Source organism: Varroa destructor, unplaced genomic scaffold (assembly GCF_002443255.2).
Source record: "Varroa destructor unplaced genomic scaffold, Vdes_3.0 BEIS01000003.1, whole genome shotgun sequence".
NCBI lineage: Eukaryota > Metazoa > Arthropoda > Arachnida > Mesostigmata > Varroidae > Varroa > Varroa destructor.
Genome location: NW_019211456.1, coordinates 44,446,857 through 44,465,707, shown reverse-complemented (window position 1 = coordinate 44,465,707; position 18,851 = coordinate 44,446,857). Strand labels below are relative to the sequence as shown.

The window sequence follows — 18,851 nt, the reverse complement described above, 5'->3', positions numbered from 1 at the left end:
CGAGTCGTCGATCAAATGGTAGTACCCTCTGCGAAACAGATAGAATACTATAATAAATTAGAAAAGCGTAATCAAGTTTCTCAGATCTTTGTTCCATGTGTGTCTGTCTGAAAAAGGACGCATGTTGTGGATTGGTCTGTAAGTGAGCTCAGCAACAAGCTAGAGCGATTGATTAATGAAAAGAGCCAAATTAGTAAATTTTAATGAAATCAGTGAATGGTTAACAGATCACAAGGATCGGCGGCGAGAATAGCCTAGTAACTCAGAATCGATATGCATGTATCAAGCATATAGGTCACCCTTTAAGGCCTTACTTTGAAAAAAGTCTTGTATCAATTTAGCGTATTATTAATAGAAAACTTCTCTCAAAAATAGCAAACATATGTTTGCGTCTTTATCTCCCTTTATAGGCCCCGCAGGGACCATTTAAAACTAATTTCATCCTCTTGTAACGCATGGGGCCTTCAAGTCACAGCAGTTGCGTTTAAGATAATTGTTACAATAAAACCAATTATAATCAGCACTGCTATCATGAATACGTATCCTAGGGATGCCTAATGGCATCCTATAGCGTTCTTGAAATGGTGCCCTATATTTCCACTGAGTTTCAAGATTTATCCCATTTCGACACCTGCCTGCTGAAAGCTACCAAAGCCGGCGCGGTTGTCTAAGAAGTGACATTAAGTACAAAATAACGTGTCTTCTATTCATGCGATGTATAAAAGGTACTATAATGAATTGATGTTTCTGCTATTCAAACATGATTCTACATCAGCTCAGTGCAAAGATCTATCGAGCAGGCGCACACACACAGACACGTATACATACACACAAAAATCGCGTAAGACAGTCGATACTCATCACCGAGAAGCTGTTTTTTTTTTTCGCTGTATGGCTAAAAACTCCCTACATCTGTACCCACTAACACCCTCAACATGATCACTAGCGAACGCAGTACTAGCCGTAGCGAAGCGCTATCGTGGATCGATAGCTCTTACAGGCTGGGTATGCCCTTCGATGGCAAACGCATCTGTCTTTGTCCGTCTGTTTGTCGCGGCAATTTGCGTTAACAATTCACTGCGCCGATACTGCCACAGCAGCGAACGGCAGTATCAAGAAAGCGTGCCTCTCCGTGACCTCGCTTCGTGTGTATGCACAGACACCAGCGTGGTTCTGGTGGATCCAGACTGGGCCAGTAGCGGCAGCTAATAGGACGGAGGAGCAAGGGTGTATGTGCAGTGTGATGCACGACCTGTGTGCCAGCACGACTCTCTGATGGAATGTCGCCTCTCGCTGCGGCTGCTTTGAAGGCGCCCGTGTAGCAGATGTTGTACTATTTGTATTAGCAGTGTCTCGTTGCATGATGATTCGATCATACTTGCTGCTGATGGTTATGACGAACGATGCTGTTAATGATGCCGCTGCTGCTGTTGGCATAGCGGGCGAATGGTAAGGGCAGGTCTTCTTTTCGCCCTCCTCTCCTGACCCAGCAGCACTTGCACAGACCAGGTGTCGAGTGAGACTCGAGGGTCAACAGGTACCTATTTGTGGCCGTAAGGCTCTTGCTGACAGGCAAGTGGCAACAGCGCTATCGGTATCGGTGGTAGGTGGAAGGAGGATCGACAAGTAGACGAAACGAGCTAATGAAGGAGACGAACTGCAGACGTCGACTACACCGAATCGACTTGATCGCCCAGTGGTGTCACCGAACGAATACCGAAGGGCGGCAGTAGCTTTTCGTGCTGTTTCTGTTCGGTAGCTGAAGTCTATCGATTTTGCTCGTAGCAGACAGACGGATGAGCGCGGCCACATTTATCTATCTTGAGTTCACACTCGAGCTGTCGAACATTCGATTGATCCGTGTTCACGCATCGGCGGCCACACCGAATTGCAATTAGGGCCAGAGTTCTAGCTTCTTTTTTTTTTGAGACCGATACGAATTTCCATCTGTATCGACACGAATCGCATCAAACGTACATTGTCACGCTTATCATAGAGTCTCATTCTCTCCAGCATTATCATTATTATCATTGCCATCATCATCATCATCATCATCATCGCCATCGCCATCGCCATTATTGTGATCATCGCGTTTTCGCTGATAAAGGTTGTTATGGCTCTACTGTGGCATCTTCATCTCTGTTTGTGAACGTGTGCTGTTAATGAATGCACTCAGATTGATGTCGCCTCCGTAGGCCTGCATCAGCAGGCGTCATCTGTCCTCAGCTAACATCGCCTTCTTGATCAGTGCGCGCGACAGGAGATATTCATCGGATATGCGTATAGGGCAGTTGTGACACATATTTGTATGTGTATGCACTGACAGTGATCTGTGACCCGTGTCGGATGTTGGTGACGTCGTCCGAAACTGGATATAAATGTTCGGAGCGGCGAGCTAACATGTGAGTCGAGACATTCTCAAGGCATGAGTTTTGTGGGGGATGTCGACCTTCTGACCGAGTGCTGGGGGCACTGCTTCGAATCCTGCTTGTGGTGATGGCGCAGTGAAGCTCATATCGTAACAGAATGCAAGCAGAAAGGAAAGCTGAAGTACAGCAACTAACATAATGGGAGCACCTGTATTGTGAGAGCAGTCGGGAACGGGTTTGCCAGCGAATCTAGCGTACTAGACGAAAGAGAATAACTCGGTAGGTGCAGCGGTCAGACTGTTCGTGCTTCGATATACCAGCGTGTGGAAACGATACAAAATAAGTGCTTTGTGGACCATTCTTCAAGGGAAGAATTTTCTTGGACAGTGTTGATTCGTGTACAGAATACGATGATTTTAACGGGTGTACCACGATGGGTAGCTTTCATAGTATTTGCAGCTTCTGCCGTAGTTTTCATTTTGGGAGTGGTCGGATACTATATGGTGCCCTCGATCATTGGCGCAAAAGTCAGCCAGGTAGGAATTGATTAGCACACAAAGTATTAGGTAAGGGCCATACCACGGTAGGCGGAATAAAATTCATGTTGCCGTACGGCTAATGCCTCTATCATAGCATCCACATGGGGAGACATAATTCAAGAAAAGCTTCCGTCGCGCTAAAAAAGCTTTTTTTTTTGTTCATTTTGAGTTTACATTTTAGACATACTTGCGATGTAGCAGTCCTTTGGGAAATTGTAGTACCGTCCGTCTATGGAATTTAAAGTTGACTTGATTTGACATACATTGGTGCCAACTAATGACGAGTTTCAAGCGGTCAAACGAAAGACGAGCGACATCCTACAGCAATTAATTTAATTAGCGGACCCTTAAGCCTTTTTTCACGCTGTGAACTTAACTCAAAAAGTATACTTATCGAGCACATTTTTTGACATCTGAATAAACCCCATAAAAAAAAAATACAAAAATATTCGTAAGATTTTGAGGAGTCTAAGCATTTATTAGGGTAACCAACAAGATAATCAGCTAGCAGGATAAAGATATGTCTAGTGTTTAATTCAAACGACGATGACTTAGACTGAAATCAAATCAAAACTTCGGTACAGACAGCTTTCGTTGGCCCGCGAAGTTTTCATACGACATGGTATGAGTATGTTTCATTTAAACACGTGGTAGGATAAAGCATTTTAGGCAAGATGGCTGTTTTAGCGCGGTGGACTGACTGGGAAGAGTATATATATATATATGTGTGTCTTAGAACTATATAGGTGTCTTATAATAGGCCTGCGGGTTGAATGCCGAATGCTTTCCTTGCGGTTCCATCCATGCAAGAAAATTTATTGCAAGAATAGTTTACAGAATATCAAATGCGAGAATCAGATACAAGTTTTGTCCAGGATGCGGTCTAAGGGCGGCGCCTGCGCACATTTAGGCGCAATTTTAGGTATTTAATTTATGCGTATCCTATCACCGCAACGTAATTTAAATAGAAGTATATTTAAAGTTGTTCCCTTAGTACAAATAACGTGGTAAATTAGCCATTACGCCAACTTGATACATTTTGATTCAAAAGGTTATACTACTACCCTTTTGTGAAGATAATGCCACAAGTTCCTTGCAAAAACTTTTTACCTGCCTACGATAAATATACGCTTGATATAGAGGAGGTCTATGAAGAAAATTAGCTACTGGAAATTTTCCAATTTGGGGAACAAATGTATATTAGGAGGTCATGGAAATAACTGTAGCCTAGAGATGCTCCCAACGAAACATACTAATTAATATATAATAAAATAGCTATTAAACTGTAATAGGCGATACAGTATTTAATTCTCTGATCTTCTGCCTTATATTCTAAAGCCTGGCCAACCTGTAGTTCATCGTTGTGTTAAAGTGAAATCTTTTCAATCTCATCAATATGGTATAGGGAACAAGATGTCAATTACTTCTATCTGTTAAGTATCTAAAGACGCAAATGCTGCTAACTAGAGTGAGTAGATAGTTTAATTTTCAGATAATTCAGATGGAACTAGCATACGGGTTTGATTCAGCTTGACCCCGTTGCATGCCTCACTTAAGGCCAAAATACAATATCACATGATCAAAAATGGACAGTGGGCAGTAATAATACAAATATAGAAATGACAATAATCATATGTATCATTTGGCTGTTACCTACACGTGACCCGCTATAGCTATGTGTCTGAGTTTCTGTGGATGTATACTTTGCCGACGATTCGTATTTCGTACAGAAAAAAGCGCGATTAACTTTGCTAAGAACGAACGTTGCGGTATGACAGACAGCCCATGATTATTTATTACCTGTATCAGGGACAATCACCGCCATCTTGGCTAAACGTAGCAGTCGTCGTTACTGCTATTGACGCTGATCGAGCTGCCACACGCAAAATTTGCTCCCGTCTGCGCGTACCGTAGTGTTTGCAGTCTGTCTTGGCTTGAATAACAGCGACAAAGCCTCTGACACAATTGTACGGCCGCAGCTGCGACCAGGGATCTTCCATAAAACCGCGCAACGGATCCCGACCATTCAAATCGATTAGATTTGCCACTGACCACTTCAGTCTTCCGCTTTCGCAATCGTCTATTAACTTGTTTGGCCTATTGTTATGATAGGTCGCGTAGCAAATCACCAAGTTAACAATAAGACTGCAAGATGCTAACTGAAAATATAGTTTATACCTCTAGTGGTCGATGTCACCGTGGTACTATGATGGTATCGCGTTTACCCACTACATTTAACGGTGTAGACATGAGTCCAAATATAGACGGACATTTTTCGTTCAGACAGCCATCTGAAGTAACGCTTAACGATAGTCTAATGGGCATAGGAAAGGACACATCTATTTATCATTTAAGAGGACAATGATAAAAACGTCATCGTCATCGTCATCGTCATCGAGGTGCAATAGGCTGGCCGATGCGCGTCGGCTAAGGCGACTGAAAGTGACTTCTGTCAATTGATATAATTCGCACGAGACCACCATAAAGCGCGTATCTTTTGACATGTAGAACGCATTGACGGAACGTTACACCTATCACAGTTGCAATGGTCGCGGAGTCTGCGGACTGGGAATTTGTTAGGCTTTGTCCCGAAATAAAATTCGTTCAATCTAATAATGCGATTACCTATCTAGAATAAAGCAATTGAAAATTATCGCAATGCGTATTTAGTAAACATCCCAAGTCAACGGGATGCAAACAAATAAACGACGCACAACATATCGTCAATAATACTCGTCTGGCATACCAAAAAGAAACAATAAAGGAACGTGGCGGTACGTCAGCGTGAAGACAGCGAGCAAATCCTCTAGCGGCTTTTCTATATTCTTTAATTAACATAAGAGGGCGGAAAGAAGCATAGAATCGACACATGTTGTCGCCCATAGTCGACTGAATATGAAAAGTGTCAGAAAGTACCCAGAACGTGTTTGTCGGTGTCGTTAAGCAAAAACGCTTCGCCTGTTAGGCGACAGAAAACTATTGCGCTATATGTTCTACGTACGTTTGAATTCAACATTCAACGAAAGGCCAATTTCTTGAAAAGAAAGTATATTCAGCATAAAGTGGTACCGAGTTTTACTTCGGTTTATGCTAGCGAAGTTCGCGTGGCGTTCACCATACGTCTACACTTCTCCCCCGTGGCTCTTCCGTGTGATCTTGTTTGTGACGGCTATAAATATGTGGCTCGTGGCAATAGTTGTACAGTGCCAACAAGTCGAAATAAAAATTCTCAGTTTTAGGAGAATCGAAAACAGCTCCCCTCTCCAGTAGAAATAAGGGTATGGGTGTCGTTTTTGAAAATACGATACGGGTTAATCTCAGTCCTTTGACAAGCCTTGGCGAACATTTCTCCAAGGCATTTACACCGAACAAAAAAATAGAATAGAACTATGGGTCTGGCTGTCATCTGTAGAAGGAATATGGACTTGATATGATATTTAGAAGGCGCTTCAAAGAACTGTCCTGCCGCTCCCAGCTCCGTATCGATCTGGTTTAGCTACGACAAACAACGAGCTACCAAAACTGATTTCTAAAACGAGGTGAAGACATTGACGTTCACGACACATTCGTTGCTCACATAATTTTCGACGCCAACGTACGGCGACGAGTAAGACAGCTATATATTTCCAGCTGCTGCCAATGGGCGTCACGACGCGAGACTATGCAAAAGCGACTGTATTGACGCCGGCCAATTAATAGACACAACTTTTCATAGCAGAATAGGTTAAACTAGGACTAAAAGTTAGAGCTTTTTGCATCGATACACGTTTGCACACATGCGACCTCGAGGTCAAACGGCAAAATTCAGTCAGCGATAACAGTTAGTGAATCGACCTTGAAAGGTCGGTCGATGACAGAAGAGCCATAGTAAAAGCACGGCAGGAAAGCGGTCCATTCGGTGGACGGTGAACGTATTCGAAAGTTCATCTTTACATGCACGATTACAATCTACCACTGCGATCGCTCATAGCAGACCGCCGACGTACTACACTTCATCAAAAAGACGGAAGAAAAATTTTCCTAAAAAACATCTTCTTTCCTAGTTATATCGCTTTTATCGTTTCGCCTCACACGATACCAAAATGACCGTCTATGAATTTCAATTGATTCAGTTTCCCACGGCTGTATTCCACTTGTTGATTTCACTATGGAGCAAACGTTGGGATATAAGTCACGACTGTTACACAAATGTGCCGTCTGGTCGAGCATAGAACGAGACGCGGATCCACAATAAGAACTGCAAAGCGCTATAGATTAGTACGCGCTTTCTGTGTTTTACGGTGTTGCTGCTAGCGATAGCCTGGTTCTGCTGAAAGGGCGATACGTGTCTGGCGATGCGTCAAATTTCTGTATTCTGTATGTTCTGGATTAATTCACCATCGTCATGGTGCGCTACAAAGCGAAATGTACATAGGGAAAAAAAACTCTGCCGTCGTACAGAACATTTCAGCTATCAGCGATCAAGCCAATGTTCAGACTTCGACGCCGTACGTGCCAGGATTCCGTGTGTTTCGGCAAGGCTGTACTTTCGATGGGGCGACCTCCCCTTCCACCGTCGCACCGCCGATGTTCAGACAGAACGAAAACTGTGTGGGTTATCTTCGGGATCAATTTAGTTCCTCGTTACAATATTCGCTTACGTCGATAATGGCTCGCAGACAACTATTCTGAACTCACATACACGAACCACTTATAGATGGGGGCTTAAAAAGGTCTTACGCAATGCAAAAACTCCGATATGTGTATTTAACGGTTCGTGGTGTACTGATAAGACAGATGATTTGACCTTCAGCATCGCAAGTTCGAACAGAGGCTCAGACACCTGATCGTCAGCTGTGTACATTAAGAAAGCGTCAATCAGTCATGTAAATAGTTCAGACGATAGATACGAAACGCTATGTAGCCAGCTCATCGCTGCTATGGCTGTCCGCTATATGCCGCTGGCAGTGCGAAGCAGTAACGAATTTCGAACCGAAGCTGGTAACTTCATGATTCGGTTTTTGACAAAATAAAATCGCCATCAATTGCTTCATGTGGCGATGCCACCCCTATCGAACGAAACGAAGTCGGATGCAAAAGCTGATTGGTCGCGACAAATGAGGGACAGAACGTGCCTCAGTCCATGATTCGATAACGCTTGATCTCATCCAATAGTAGATAGCGAGTCTCGTAAACATAAGCTTGTTTACAGGATGACTGTCAGCTATGCGCTTATGTAAGTTGACTGAGTGTAAGTGCAATTCCACCTGTGTTCCACATAATAGAAAGTTCGAAAATCGAAATAGTTCTCTCAGGTTTAGGCACATAATCTCTATTCACATATGAAAGCCAAAGGAGATCAATTTGAGAGAGACACGTAGATTGGGCGATGAAGATCTGAGCGAGACACGTATAAAAACGTTGTTCGAAATTAAGGGTTAACACCTTCGAGTAGATAGTGTATACAACTGGAGAAAATGGTTAAGATAGTTCTATGTTTTGTCGATGCTGACAAAATTGTTACTGGGTCGAAACCTGCTAAGGCAGCTGGTCATTTTCGTCACGACTGTAAAAGTGGGCAAAATTCAGTCAACGCTAACATCACTACCGGAACTCTCCATCAAGTGCATTGTTAGTGCCGGTGCGCAGAAGGTCACATGAATTAAATGTTAGCCATGTTTGAGGCCCTCTTGGTAAACTATGAACAAGAAACCCCTTTCTACTGCAGAAACAACAGGCATAACTATGTTGCTCTGATCGTGGAAGGGCAGATAGCCTAACATGGTGCGACTGGTTGCTGGTGGAACCTCACTCCAACTTTTGCCCCACCCTAAACAGGAGGTATAACAACAACAATTTATTCCAATTTACGCTAATAGCTGTTATTTATATAAATCTAAACAAATATTTTGATCAGTTGAATTATTTGGGTACAAGCAATACACTGCAGGATGTACAGTAACGGTATTGTGCCACCAACGTGTTTAGAGAACCGCGCATCCATCTAGGCTATTTACTGTTTCTGAAGGCATAAGTCTGAAGACATCATTCATTCATGTTTTGAGCAATTTACCTCAGTGCGCTATAACGACACGCATTGATGAAACAGTCCATTCCATTAGATGCCTTAACTGCAGAATGATTGTTGTTTTAGCTCCAGGTTGGTCAGGCTGTCATTTAGTGCTCACGTGGCAGCCTTCCTTGAATTTCCATCGCAACTACAACAAAGCCTTACGAGCTACGACGGTGTGACACGAGCGTAATATCAACAACGTCAGGACACCCAATGCACTGTATCTCTGCATGACGAAATCCTTCAGCAAGGTACCTATTGATCACCGAACAAAGCTGCCGGCTAAACTTCGTCCATGGGACTCTAGCAGACGACGCATCCTGTACGCAAAACAAGTCAAATGATACGCGAGCGTCAACCTTTCATTGCTATCCACACAAAATACTGTCGCGGTAAACAAAGGCCAGTAGACGTCGCTAACGGCAACGGTGGGCGAGTTATTTCCGTCAACGGCCATCCTTAACCCCCACAAACGATGTCTGAAGTCGAGTTCTTATAGCAAGGTGGAATCCCTGAAATGTGAAATGATGTTACTTTGATTGGAAATCACCCTTCCTTGTCTATATTGAAATACTACTGTGTGACTGATTACAGGTAAATGTATAGGGAAGCAAATCTATGCTATTTATTATCTTAGAGATCTTGCAATGCAGTTGAAGATTAGTAATGATCAATTCATAGACTATAGAACCCTTCGTATTTTTCTGATGACCTGTGCATTTCAAAGAGCTTAATGTCACTGAAGTGTTTTAGTCCTTTCAAAAGAGAATCGCCACTTCGAAACGAAGATCACTATCAAGTAAGAGTACACGACTCTCAGAAGTCAACGGTATTAGTTCGAAGCTTAGGTACCGACGTGCTGGCAGCCGGATCGCGCTTCTAACCACCAAATTCAAAATGCAGTTTTATGTCCTTTTCGACGTCAGAATTTTTCAATCTGGCAATGGGTGTCAACGCTATTTTGAGCTCAATATGTTTCAACTAGTTTTATATCCAATCGAACCGCTATGATCGTAGCACGTTTCATGGTACTGCCAAAAAAAACATACATACGACATAACCTGAGCCATTGCATCGGCTCTACGGTCAGGGCATCGTAGGCGATAATCTTTTACTCAAGGCCAATAAAGAAAAAACCTTTAAACAAACATATTCGATAGTACAACGTATGTTCATAGAATTAATGTCACTACATTATGACAGCTTGTGCGTAGAGCAAGGGTTTCCGGGTAACCTAGTATCAGGTCTGCCGTTAGAACGATGGTTGATCAAGTGCTGACTATACCTACTTGACCAGATCACTCAGACAGCTACTCTGGATACTTTCTTCCCATTAGCGTGCTTCATCACCGAAAATGCAGAAATAGTGTAATATCTGTGCGCTTGTTTCGATAATGATATACATATATATTTAAGATACATCTTTGTCGCTGTTCATTGATAGTTGCTTGACAAGTTAGCGTTCGTCTATAGTTGAAGGGAAATTCCGCTCCATTCATGTACTTACAGCGTACCGTGCCGTCGCTCGACTCATTACCACTTCCTGTTTATAAGGAAACTTTCCGTTTTGAAAAATGTTTTCTTTAGTGTTTGTTTTCGATAGACAGAAAAATCGAATAGGTACTCTAAGAATGAAGTCGATTTTCGTAGACATTCCAGAGAACAACTCGGTAAGCAATCGAAAGGTTTATTCCCTTTGCTAGTTCTATAAAAGCTTCAAGCCTAGGTATTGTACTGTATGTTTTTCACCATGAAGGTCAAATGTGATTCCGACATCATACAAATTTGGGGTCAAACGACGAATGGTTTTGATTGGTAGGGGCATTGTTTTGGAAATAGACGGGACTCAGTTGGCTGCTAGATTACAATTGTGCTGCCAAGAGTAGGAAAACGCTAAGGGCAAAAAAAATTAGTGGTACTAATAATTTTCGAATACATGCTTACATAAAAGAGTAGACACCACGTACAATATAAACCCACACCTTTTTTTCTAAACAGCAAAAAAAAAAACATTAAATCTAGCACCGAAGACTTTGTTCATCTAAAAAACCTCTAGTTCTGGAAAATATAGAAAGTAGTCTTTAGCCTACAATGTGGAGCATTTACATCGGGAACTTCTTATGGATTCTTTCCAAGACTGTCTTTAGGCAAGAATAGATTCCTCAGCGATTTCCTTGCGTGTGCTAGAAGCGTCACTCCTGATAGTCATGCTTGTTCAGCGTAACAACCTTTCACATCAATTAAGAAGATTTACATTACCCAGTAAACATTTCCAGACAATTTCTTCCTCGATCCACAAGAAACAACTTCGTGATCGTACTCGTGCGTTGAAGTGGCGCTCAAACACGCTATATAGCAAAAAGGCAAAAGGCCGCAAACAGCGCGAACAATCTTAAAAGGACTAACTGTTGGAGTACGTCTGAAGCTACCAACTAATGTTTTCGTTCCCAAAATGGCCATTAGGTTTCACATCAATATTCCGAAAAATATCAAAAATACTAATACACTTTCTAATACACTTAAATTATTTTTTGAGCCATTCAAATATCAGCTTTATTAAGAATCTGCCGATTTGTTTCATAGAATTCTTCCTAGGATTTTTCAAAAGCCGTATAAAAACTGACAATAACGTCAATCATCAATTGCTGGCGGTTTTTAGGAGAAAGCAAGTAAGTAAGTTTCTAGCTTGAAATGCAGACAACTCCGAAAAGAGCTCTATATTTAGATTTTTAAATTTATACTCACGTATAAAAAACTAAAATCTGCGCATTTTTTAAGATGTTTTTCTTGGAATGCTTACGAGGCGCATAGCAGAATCCACCGAGTGAAGTGCAATGGTAAGGTACAGGGTACATTTCTTTCAAAAGTTGAAGTTACTTATCATTAATGCAAAAACTATTAGGAAAGAATCAAAACAAACCGCTGCTCTTTTTCAGTGTTATGTATAAGGACATCAGTAAAAATGTCCTGTGCCACTATAGAATAGATACTGAACTTGTCATAAGAACAGTGGATTTAGAGTTTAATGTGCAAGTTAAATAAAAATATCAAAAAATCCGCCAATGATGTCTATGGTGATAGCAAAGCGCGAGCTTCTTGTAAATTTGTTAGGAAAACATGGCGGTCCGTTTGTGTATAAGCCGCAATTGGATTAAAGAATATGGGAATAGATCATTTTAGATAGAATGTATAATTCCAGGGTTCCAGGTGCGGTTCCGCTGTTGAGCACTGCTTGAGACCTTCCACTCCAACTTATTACTACTATACGAAATGTTATAATAAGTAAGTAAGAAGTAAATAATAATTCAGTCGAAGGTTCGTGTAGATTGTAAAGCAACTCCCCTATGAATTTTCATATATCGATTTATTGATCGGAAACAATTAGATACTCGCCGAAAAAAAAAAGCAGTACACAATAATTGAAAGTTTTTGGCGCATGGTTTGTTGGTTTTGATTGAGACCAGTATCGGTGTAGATTATCGTAAGCTTTACCAATGAAGCAAAATCCAAAAATGAGCATTGCAATGATCGTTCTACATTTGTTTCCGTCCCATTTTCTAGGTGGAGCTGAACGACTACATGTGCGTGTGTGTGCGTTATATCTACTATTGAGCTCCATTATCAAAAACAGACAACAACAAAAAAAAATCTTAAAAAGGTGTGCTCGCTCCGTCACATAATAGCTTACAATAGGGTGCTTCCAGACACACTCGATCGAAATTCAGAAGCGACAAGAAATATGTAAAAATAACTGTAGTTAATACAATTTCAATGATGGATATACATGATCCGGCAGTAGCCTATAGGAGAACAGGAAGAGAGAAGTTACTTATTACGGCTGGCGCGGATAAGAGTAAGCTTGATAGCCAGGGTCAGGGTCGGCTCATCGAAGACTTAAATATTCTGTGACTTAAATATAGTTAAATATTCTGGTGACGTTATTTAGAGCAAAATTAATATATACACCCATATATATATATATATATATATATATATGCAAAACCGCATGAGAGAAATAATTGTCCGTATGGCATCGTTATGCCGGAGCCACCCCCCTTAACCAGCTGCTAAACGTGGAGCATTGGACGCCTCCGATCAATTGATATGGTAGCTTTTGCGAGAAAATAACAGGATATTACATCTTTTTGGACGTATTTACTGTTAAAAATCATGAAAACTTATGCGGCACATAGAAAGTATTACAATTTTTGGCTATGAGATCATGAACATTATTTTCCAATTAACTACTATTTTTAAAAAATGATACTCGAAATAATTAAGAGTAGAAAGTGTATTGCGAACGATCGTTCTAAGTTTGAAGCGAACAATGCGGTTATGGCAGAAAACTATTCGTTTTACATTATCGTAAATTTATAGATAAGTGACCGATAAACATCTCTATATATAATCGATATATAATTTGTCTTATCTTTCTTTAGCGATAAAGAACACGATAAGTACGTGATTCCTGACATAACAAGCTTACGTGAAAACTATTTTTTTTTTTTTTTTTAATTATTACTATTGAAGAAGCGTTGTACTTTTGTGGGAGCGAACTAGCGTTTACCGTTTAGCAAACTGACACAAAATATTGCCTCCATGGACAAGTACAAGTTTGTTGAATAGCTATTTTAAGCGTCACACCCATCTCTATGAACTCCGTATACCTGCTCTATGTTGAAATCGGTTATATTGCTTTGATTAGAATCTGCCCCTAAACATTCAGTTACCGTATAACGCGTTATACTTTTACATGTAATTCTACTTTCGTATAAATAATTTGCTAATGCTGCTACAGCGGCAAACGTTGCCATCAGAGACGATGTGATCCACTGACACCATGAAATGCAGAGACTAAATAGATCACCGATCGACGGCAAAACAAAATACTTTTTTTTTTTTTGCCGTAAATCGCTTTCTTTAAACGCTGCTACTTGACCTAAAGAAATACGAAGAAGACACCGTGTTTTATTAATTGTAGTTTCCCTGAAAATCCACTAAACCAAAGGCGGTTTCACAGCCGCCGTAAAATTGGTGATTTTGTTTCCATATCTTCTCTATCATTCAACCCGCGGTAGACTTTCTAACTAAAGTCCGTCGGTAAAGCACTGGTGACGCTAACCCCAACAACTACTTCGAAGTTCGAACTGAAAAAGGTTTATTTTCAGTATAATCACAAATTCTTACATATTATACATAGGAGCATGTTGGTTTCGATAGTGGTATATAAATGATTACGTACGCTTAAAACAATCGATTATTTTGTTTCTCATTGACGGTCAGTTGGGCGCTTTAACAATAGACCGCGATCGAATTCACTCAGAGCCCTACCTCGCCACAGAATTATTTTAAATAAAAATAAAGTCAGTTTTCGGTATTTCTGCCGAACCGGCAGTTCGGCAGAAATACCGAAAATACAAGTTCAATGCTTTGTCTGTTTTCAAAGCCAAGGACGAACATCTATTAAGATTTACCAGGTTTCCAAAAAGATAATTGCTAATCATCATTATTAATGCTTTCTAGAGTTTTTCGTGTCTTGGTGATTCTAACCCCCCAAAGATGGGCATGTTCGCCTGGCAGAGAAGGACCTTACCAATGCTTCTTAGCCACTGTTTAGCGACACCAAAAAAAATGGAATCTATTTTGGGAATATTATTCGGGGTTAGATTGCTAAATTCAGGGATGGCATTTTCGATTCAAAATGCGTGCTCTATTTGGTTTTTAACAGTTGGCGAAAATCGTTTTGAGCCAGCATTGATGGGGGGCAATTTTTAAATGAGTCTGCATATTTTAGCTACGGGACCTTCAAGGCGATCGTCATAGGCTTGCTGAATTACTTCCGCAGATTTTTGATATTGACAGAAAGTCAGCACCATATACGCGCCTCTGTTACCTAACCTATTTGGTAAGACCTGAACTTGAAATAGTTTTTCATGAAAAATTATTTCAAGTACATTTAAAGTACCTTTTAAGTACATTTGAACAATATATAACACAGGACCTTCAGCAAACAACATATTGAAAGTAGATGGTCTGAAATAGCAATAATCACTGCTTTGTAAATAACCTAATCTGTTGGCGAATAACTCAAACTCAAACACCGGCATTAAGTGGGGAAGGAACTTTTAAACGTTTTTTAAGGCCAAAAACAGTGCTCTTTACAAATATTTGACGAAGCCCAATGACATCAAACCCGCTCGTTTATATCGTTCAACGCAACAACGAACCCCAACGTTATATTCCATACGGCATTGTGATAGTGTGGGATCGTCTGTTATTTCTTCACCTTCTTTGCCGGTAGCTCGCTCTTTAAATACTAACCCGCTAGCATAAACGCGAAAAACAAACGACTGCTTCATACTGCGAAACTCAGCTACGGCTCTCGCAATAGTTGTCGTTGTTGACATTGCGATAACGGCGAAAGAGGTAACCAACGTAGACGCGCAACCTTCCGTCTATACCTGTTGCTTCGGCTCGGGGGTCTGAGGGAATTAGGGGAGGGAAACGTTTTGGTTTGTGTAAGGGGTATCTTGTTTCTATTCACAATGACAGAGGCGACGGCATTCAAATGGGTCATTCGGTGTGTGTCGTTCATTGATAGTATGCAAGCAACCGTAACCAGATGGTTTACGGCGGTAGCTGTGGTTCTTTTAAAGGCTGCTAGCGGTATCATGTTCGGCGTTCTACGTCAAGATTAGCATGTTTAAAATGCCGAAAGTATAACCGCAACATAAAATCTCAACATTGAAGATTCTCGAAGCTTAGGACAAAATAAAAGGTACACATACTGAAACCATCTTGACTCAACTCTAAGGGAAACTACGTTACTCTATATAAATCGCTATAACTTACAAATTTAGTGTTAATAGTTTGAATTTCTCTATATACCCTATTCATTAGTAGCTGTAGTAGCAAACTTGCCCCCGTGTAAAATGTATAAAACAAACTAACATCTGTCCAACGGTTCGTGGCATATTCGCCATGTAGTATTCACTTCAGGCTAATCCGCAATGCTGAATTTACGCATACTTATCAGCAATTACAATTTTGCCAAAACATTTTCGACAATTAAACGACCATGCAGTGAGTAGACAAAAGCACCCATTCAGGGAAAGGATATGCATACACTAAACGAATGGGGAAATTTTTGCTGACAAAATCTTGATACCGTTATTATCGACCCGCCAAGCCTCTGACATAACAAGCACAAAATTTTTGGCAACAACTGATCACATCACACAGGTGACTTAGGCGAGAGACGAAGTGAGCATGAAAAGTATTCCTTAGCCATCTAGACATAATATAATAAATACAATTAAGACGTTTTAAAAAATAACGCAGCCCGTTTAAGTCTGTGCAAGGTAATAAAAGTGTGCGTCGGCCGGGAATCGAACCCGGGTCAACTGCTTGGAAGGCAGCTATGCTAACCACTATACCACCGACGCTTGATAGGCCGTCACATGACTACGGTCAATTGAGCTGGACGAAAATATGGAACTTCTCTAAACATACGCAAGCAGAAACACTGATAGATATTAAGAGAGGATTAAGCTTGCTTTTATTATATGCATGCTACCCTAGTAGTAACACAGCTTTAATGATTATATAAGATTGCCATGTTAATCTTGTCGTGTCTTACAAAACGCTATTAAAATCAATTCAGCTTAACTTTAGAGAATACATTTAAATACTCCATGCGTACATGATTCTATACGTTACGGTATAAACTTTAACAATATAGAGAAAATAAAAGAAGGTATATGACCCATCCAAACAGAGGCATATTCGTTGGCGAAAAACTAAAACAGATAATTTTATTTCTGTACTAAAAGTCACTTGTTTATGTAAAACGGTAAACGTATTGGGTACTGATTTAGGTCAGGAATCATATACAGATGATGACTCAGATATTGTCGGTGTCCTAGTGCATAATACATTGTCCTTGCCAAGTGTAGCGTCACAAGTGAGTTCGATCGACCGTTGCTGAACATCACGAAAGAAGATTTGATTGTTTTTTTTTCAACTCCATAGCCGTCAAGGATTACCTAATTAACAATACATCTTGGTTACATTATCCATTGCCTAACGTAGTCTATTCATTGAAGTTCGCAAACACAGAAAATGTTTTCGATAATAGACGTGCGTCTAGTGATATGGCGGGTTTCGTAAGATGAATAATAATCTTTCACCGAAAACCGTTTGAGAGGTGAGTATGCTGATGGTATATTTTTAAGCAGACGACAGGGGGAAGAAAGATTTACCAAAATCGTGGAAGCCAAGTACTTGGAAATCAACTAGCGTCATTACAGATATACATATAAGATGACTGCTAGCCAGGAATACGCAGTGTTAAGATTATATCATTATATTGTCCGGCACTGAGGTGGTTTTGCATGCGTACCATAGATATGTACATACCTGTTTGTGTACTATGAAACACTTCGGAAAAAATGTTTTTAGAGGATTTTATTAGGGTCGTTTGATAATGTAAAGTCTGCTATAAGATGTATGTATTGGCTGACCTTATCAAGGCTAGATTAAGTGCCAGATATAATACTTAGCGCAGGTGAATAGGATGTTTGTTTTTATAGTCACAATGATGACCACCTATGCGGGATCCTTAGTTGTGATATATAGAAATGGCTTATTCGCCTGCAAGTATCTGAAATGCAGCTAAATCGATGATAACTCGTTTGTGTCTTAAACGTAAAGTTCGCTGAGAACAAATAAGTTCTAAAGCTAGACGACTTCGGAAGTGAAACTGTTCTTTAAGGTATTTTGAACTTATTCAATTTGTGTATCGGTTGATAGGGTAATGGTCTCCTAATCATGCAAACGAGTTATAGATATGATTCTCCGACGTCAGCGAAATGACAGATTTAGATAGACAATTTGTATAAATATACAAATCCTAAAGACGGTAAAGTTACCTTGTGCATTTTTTGAAAGTAGTCGTGCAGTCGGGTTTGTGTATCATTACATTAGAAACAATTAAGAGTTAGTGTTTTGAGTTTTAATGTAACATTGCCGTATGAAATTGTCCTCGACATCTAACCCCCCCCAGAATAGAACAGGGAATATCCAGAGCATAGCTTAATTTCGTACATCTTTGTGACTTCTAAGATAATCTCGTTACCCCCACATTGTTACAGAGGCTAACAAAGTAGAAGCATAAAACATGACATTTTAACTGAATGAAGTTTACGCTACAACTTGAGTATGTTTGAAAAAATTAGACATTTCAACTTCCAGTAAAATGTCTTGGCATGACTGCTATAGCCTAGCAAAAACGCATGACGGAAATAAACTGAGTTAGGTAAATATCAACAGAGGTCAACGCTTGTCCTTTTCAAATCAATAGATTTTAGACGATTTAGAGGCAACGTTATCCAGTATGGAAAGGAATATCTGTATGCACTCTAAATAACTGAGTTTGTACTATTTGCTATACGCAGTAATATGTTAATGGTGCAAGACAATCCTAATTTAATATCGGCAACCGAATCTAGGACTGATAACGCTTATCTAGCCAGCACCTAAAATACTACTTGAATGTACACCTTTGTTTATGCACCATAGCCTTACGTGCAGAGTTATTAACTGAATGTATAAGATACAAGTTAGGTGCAAACTTAAATAAAGTTTAAAATAAACATTCTTAGCCGTATTTCCGATGTTTTTTTTTGCGTTGGACGCGAAGAAATCACTTAGTATTTTGGCTTTATTTCTTTAGCAATGCTTTGAATTGTTGTCTGTTTTTCGCAAAAAGTACCACTGGATATTTCAAACCGCTGCCGTTTCCCAAAAATTTTGATTCACTCGCCAGCAGGCCACAAAAATCTAAATTGATACCTGTAAAAGGTACATACGTACATCCCGCATTTTAGCCTC

At 40.3% G+C, this 18,851-nt stretch overlaps 1 protein-coding gene and 1 non-coding gene across 9 annotated transcripts in view; one reads left to right on the top strand and one right to left on the bottom strand.

The window, feature by feature from the left end:
• Positions 1-1,373: 1,373 nt before the first annotated feature.
• Positions 1,374-18,851, top strand: part of LOC111246579 (lysosome membrane protein 2-like) — a 48,771-nt gene continuing 31,293 nt past the window's right edge. For 3 of the 8 annotated variants that reach the window (XR_002671714.2, XR_015323443.1, XM_022796400.2), the window contains exon 1: positions 1,444-2,905. Coding sequence is in view for 4 of the 8 variants with exons in the window: in XM_022796400.2 (XP_022652135.1) it covers positions 2,780-2,905 (126 nt within the window). In the remaining 4 variants the exon portion in view is untranslated. Of the gene's footprint in view, positions 2,906-18,851 lie in introns of all 8 variants that reach the window. The other 5 variants (XM_086983249.1, XM_086983248.1, XM_022796401.2 and 2 more) reach the window with 5 other exon arrangements.
• Positions 16,334-16,405, bottom strand: TRNAG-UCC (transfer RNA glycine (anticodon UCC)). The gene has a single exon. It is a non-coding gene; the product is annotated as a tRNA-Gly (tRNA).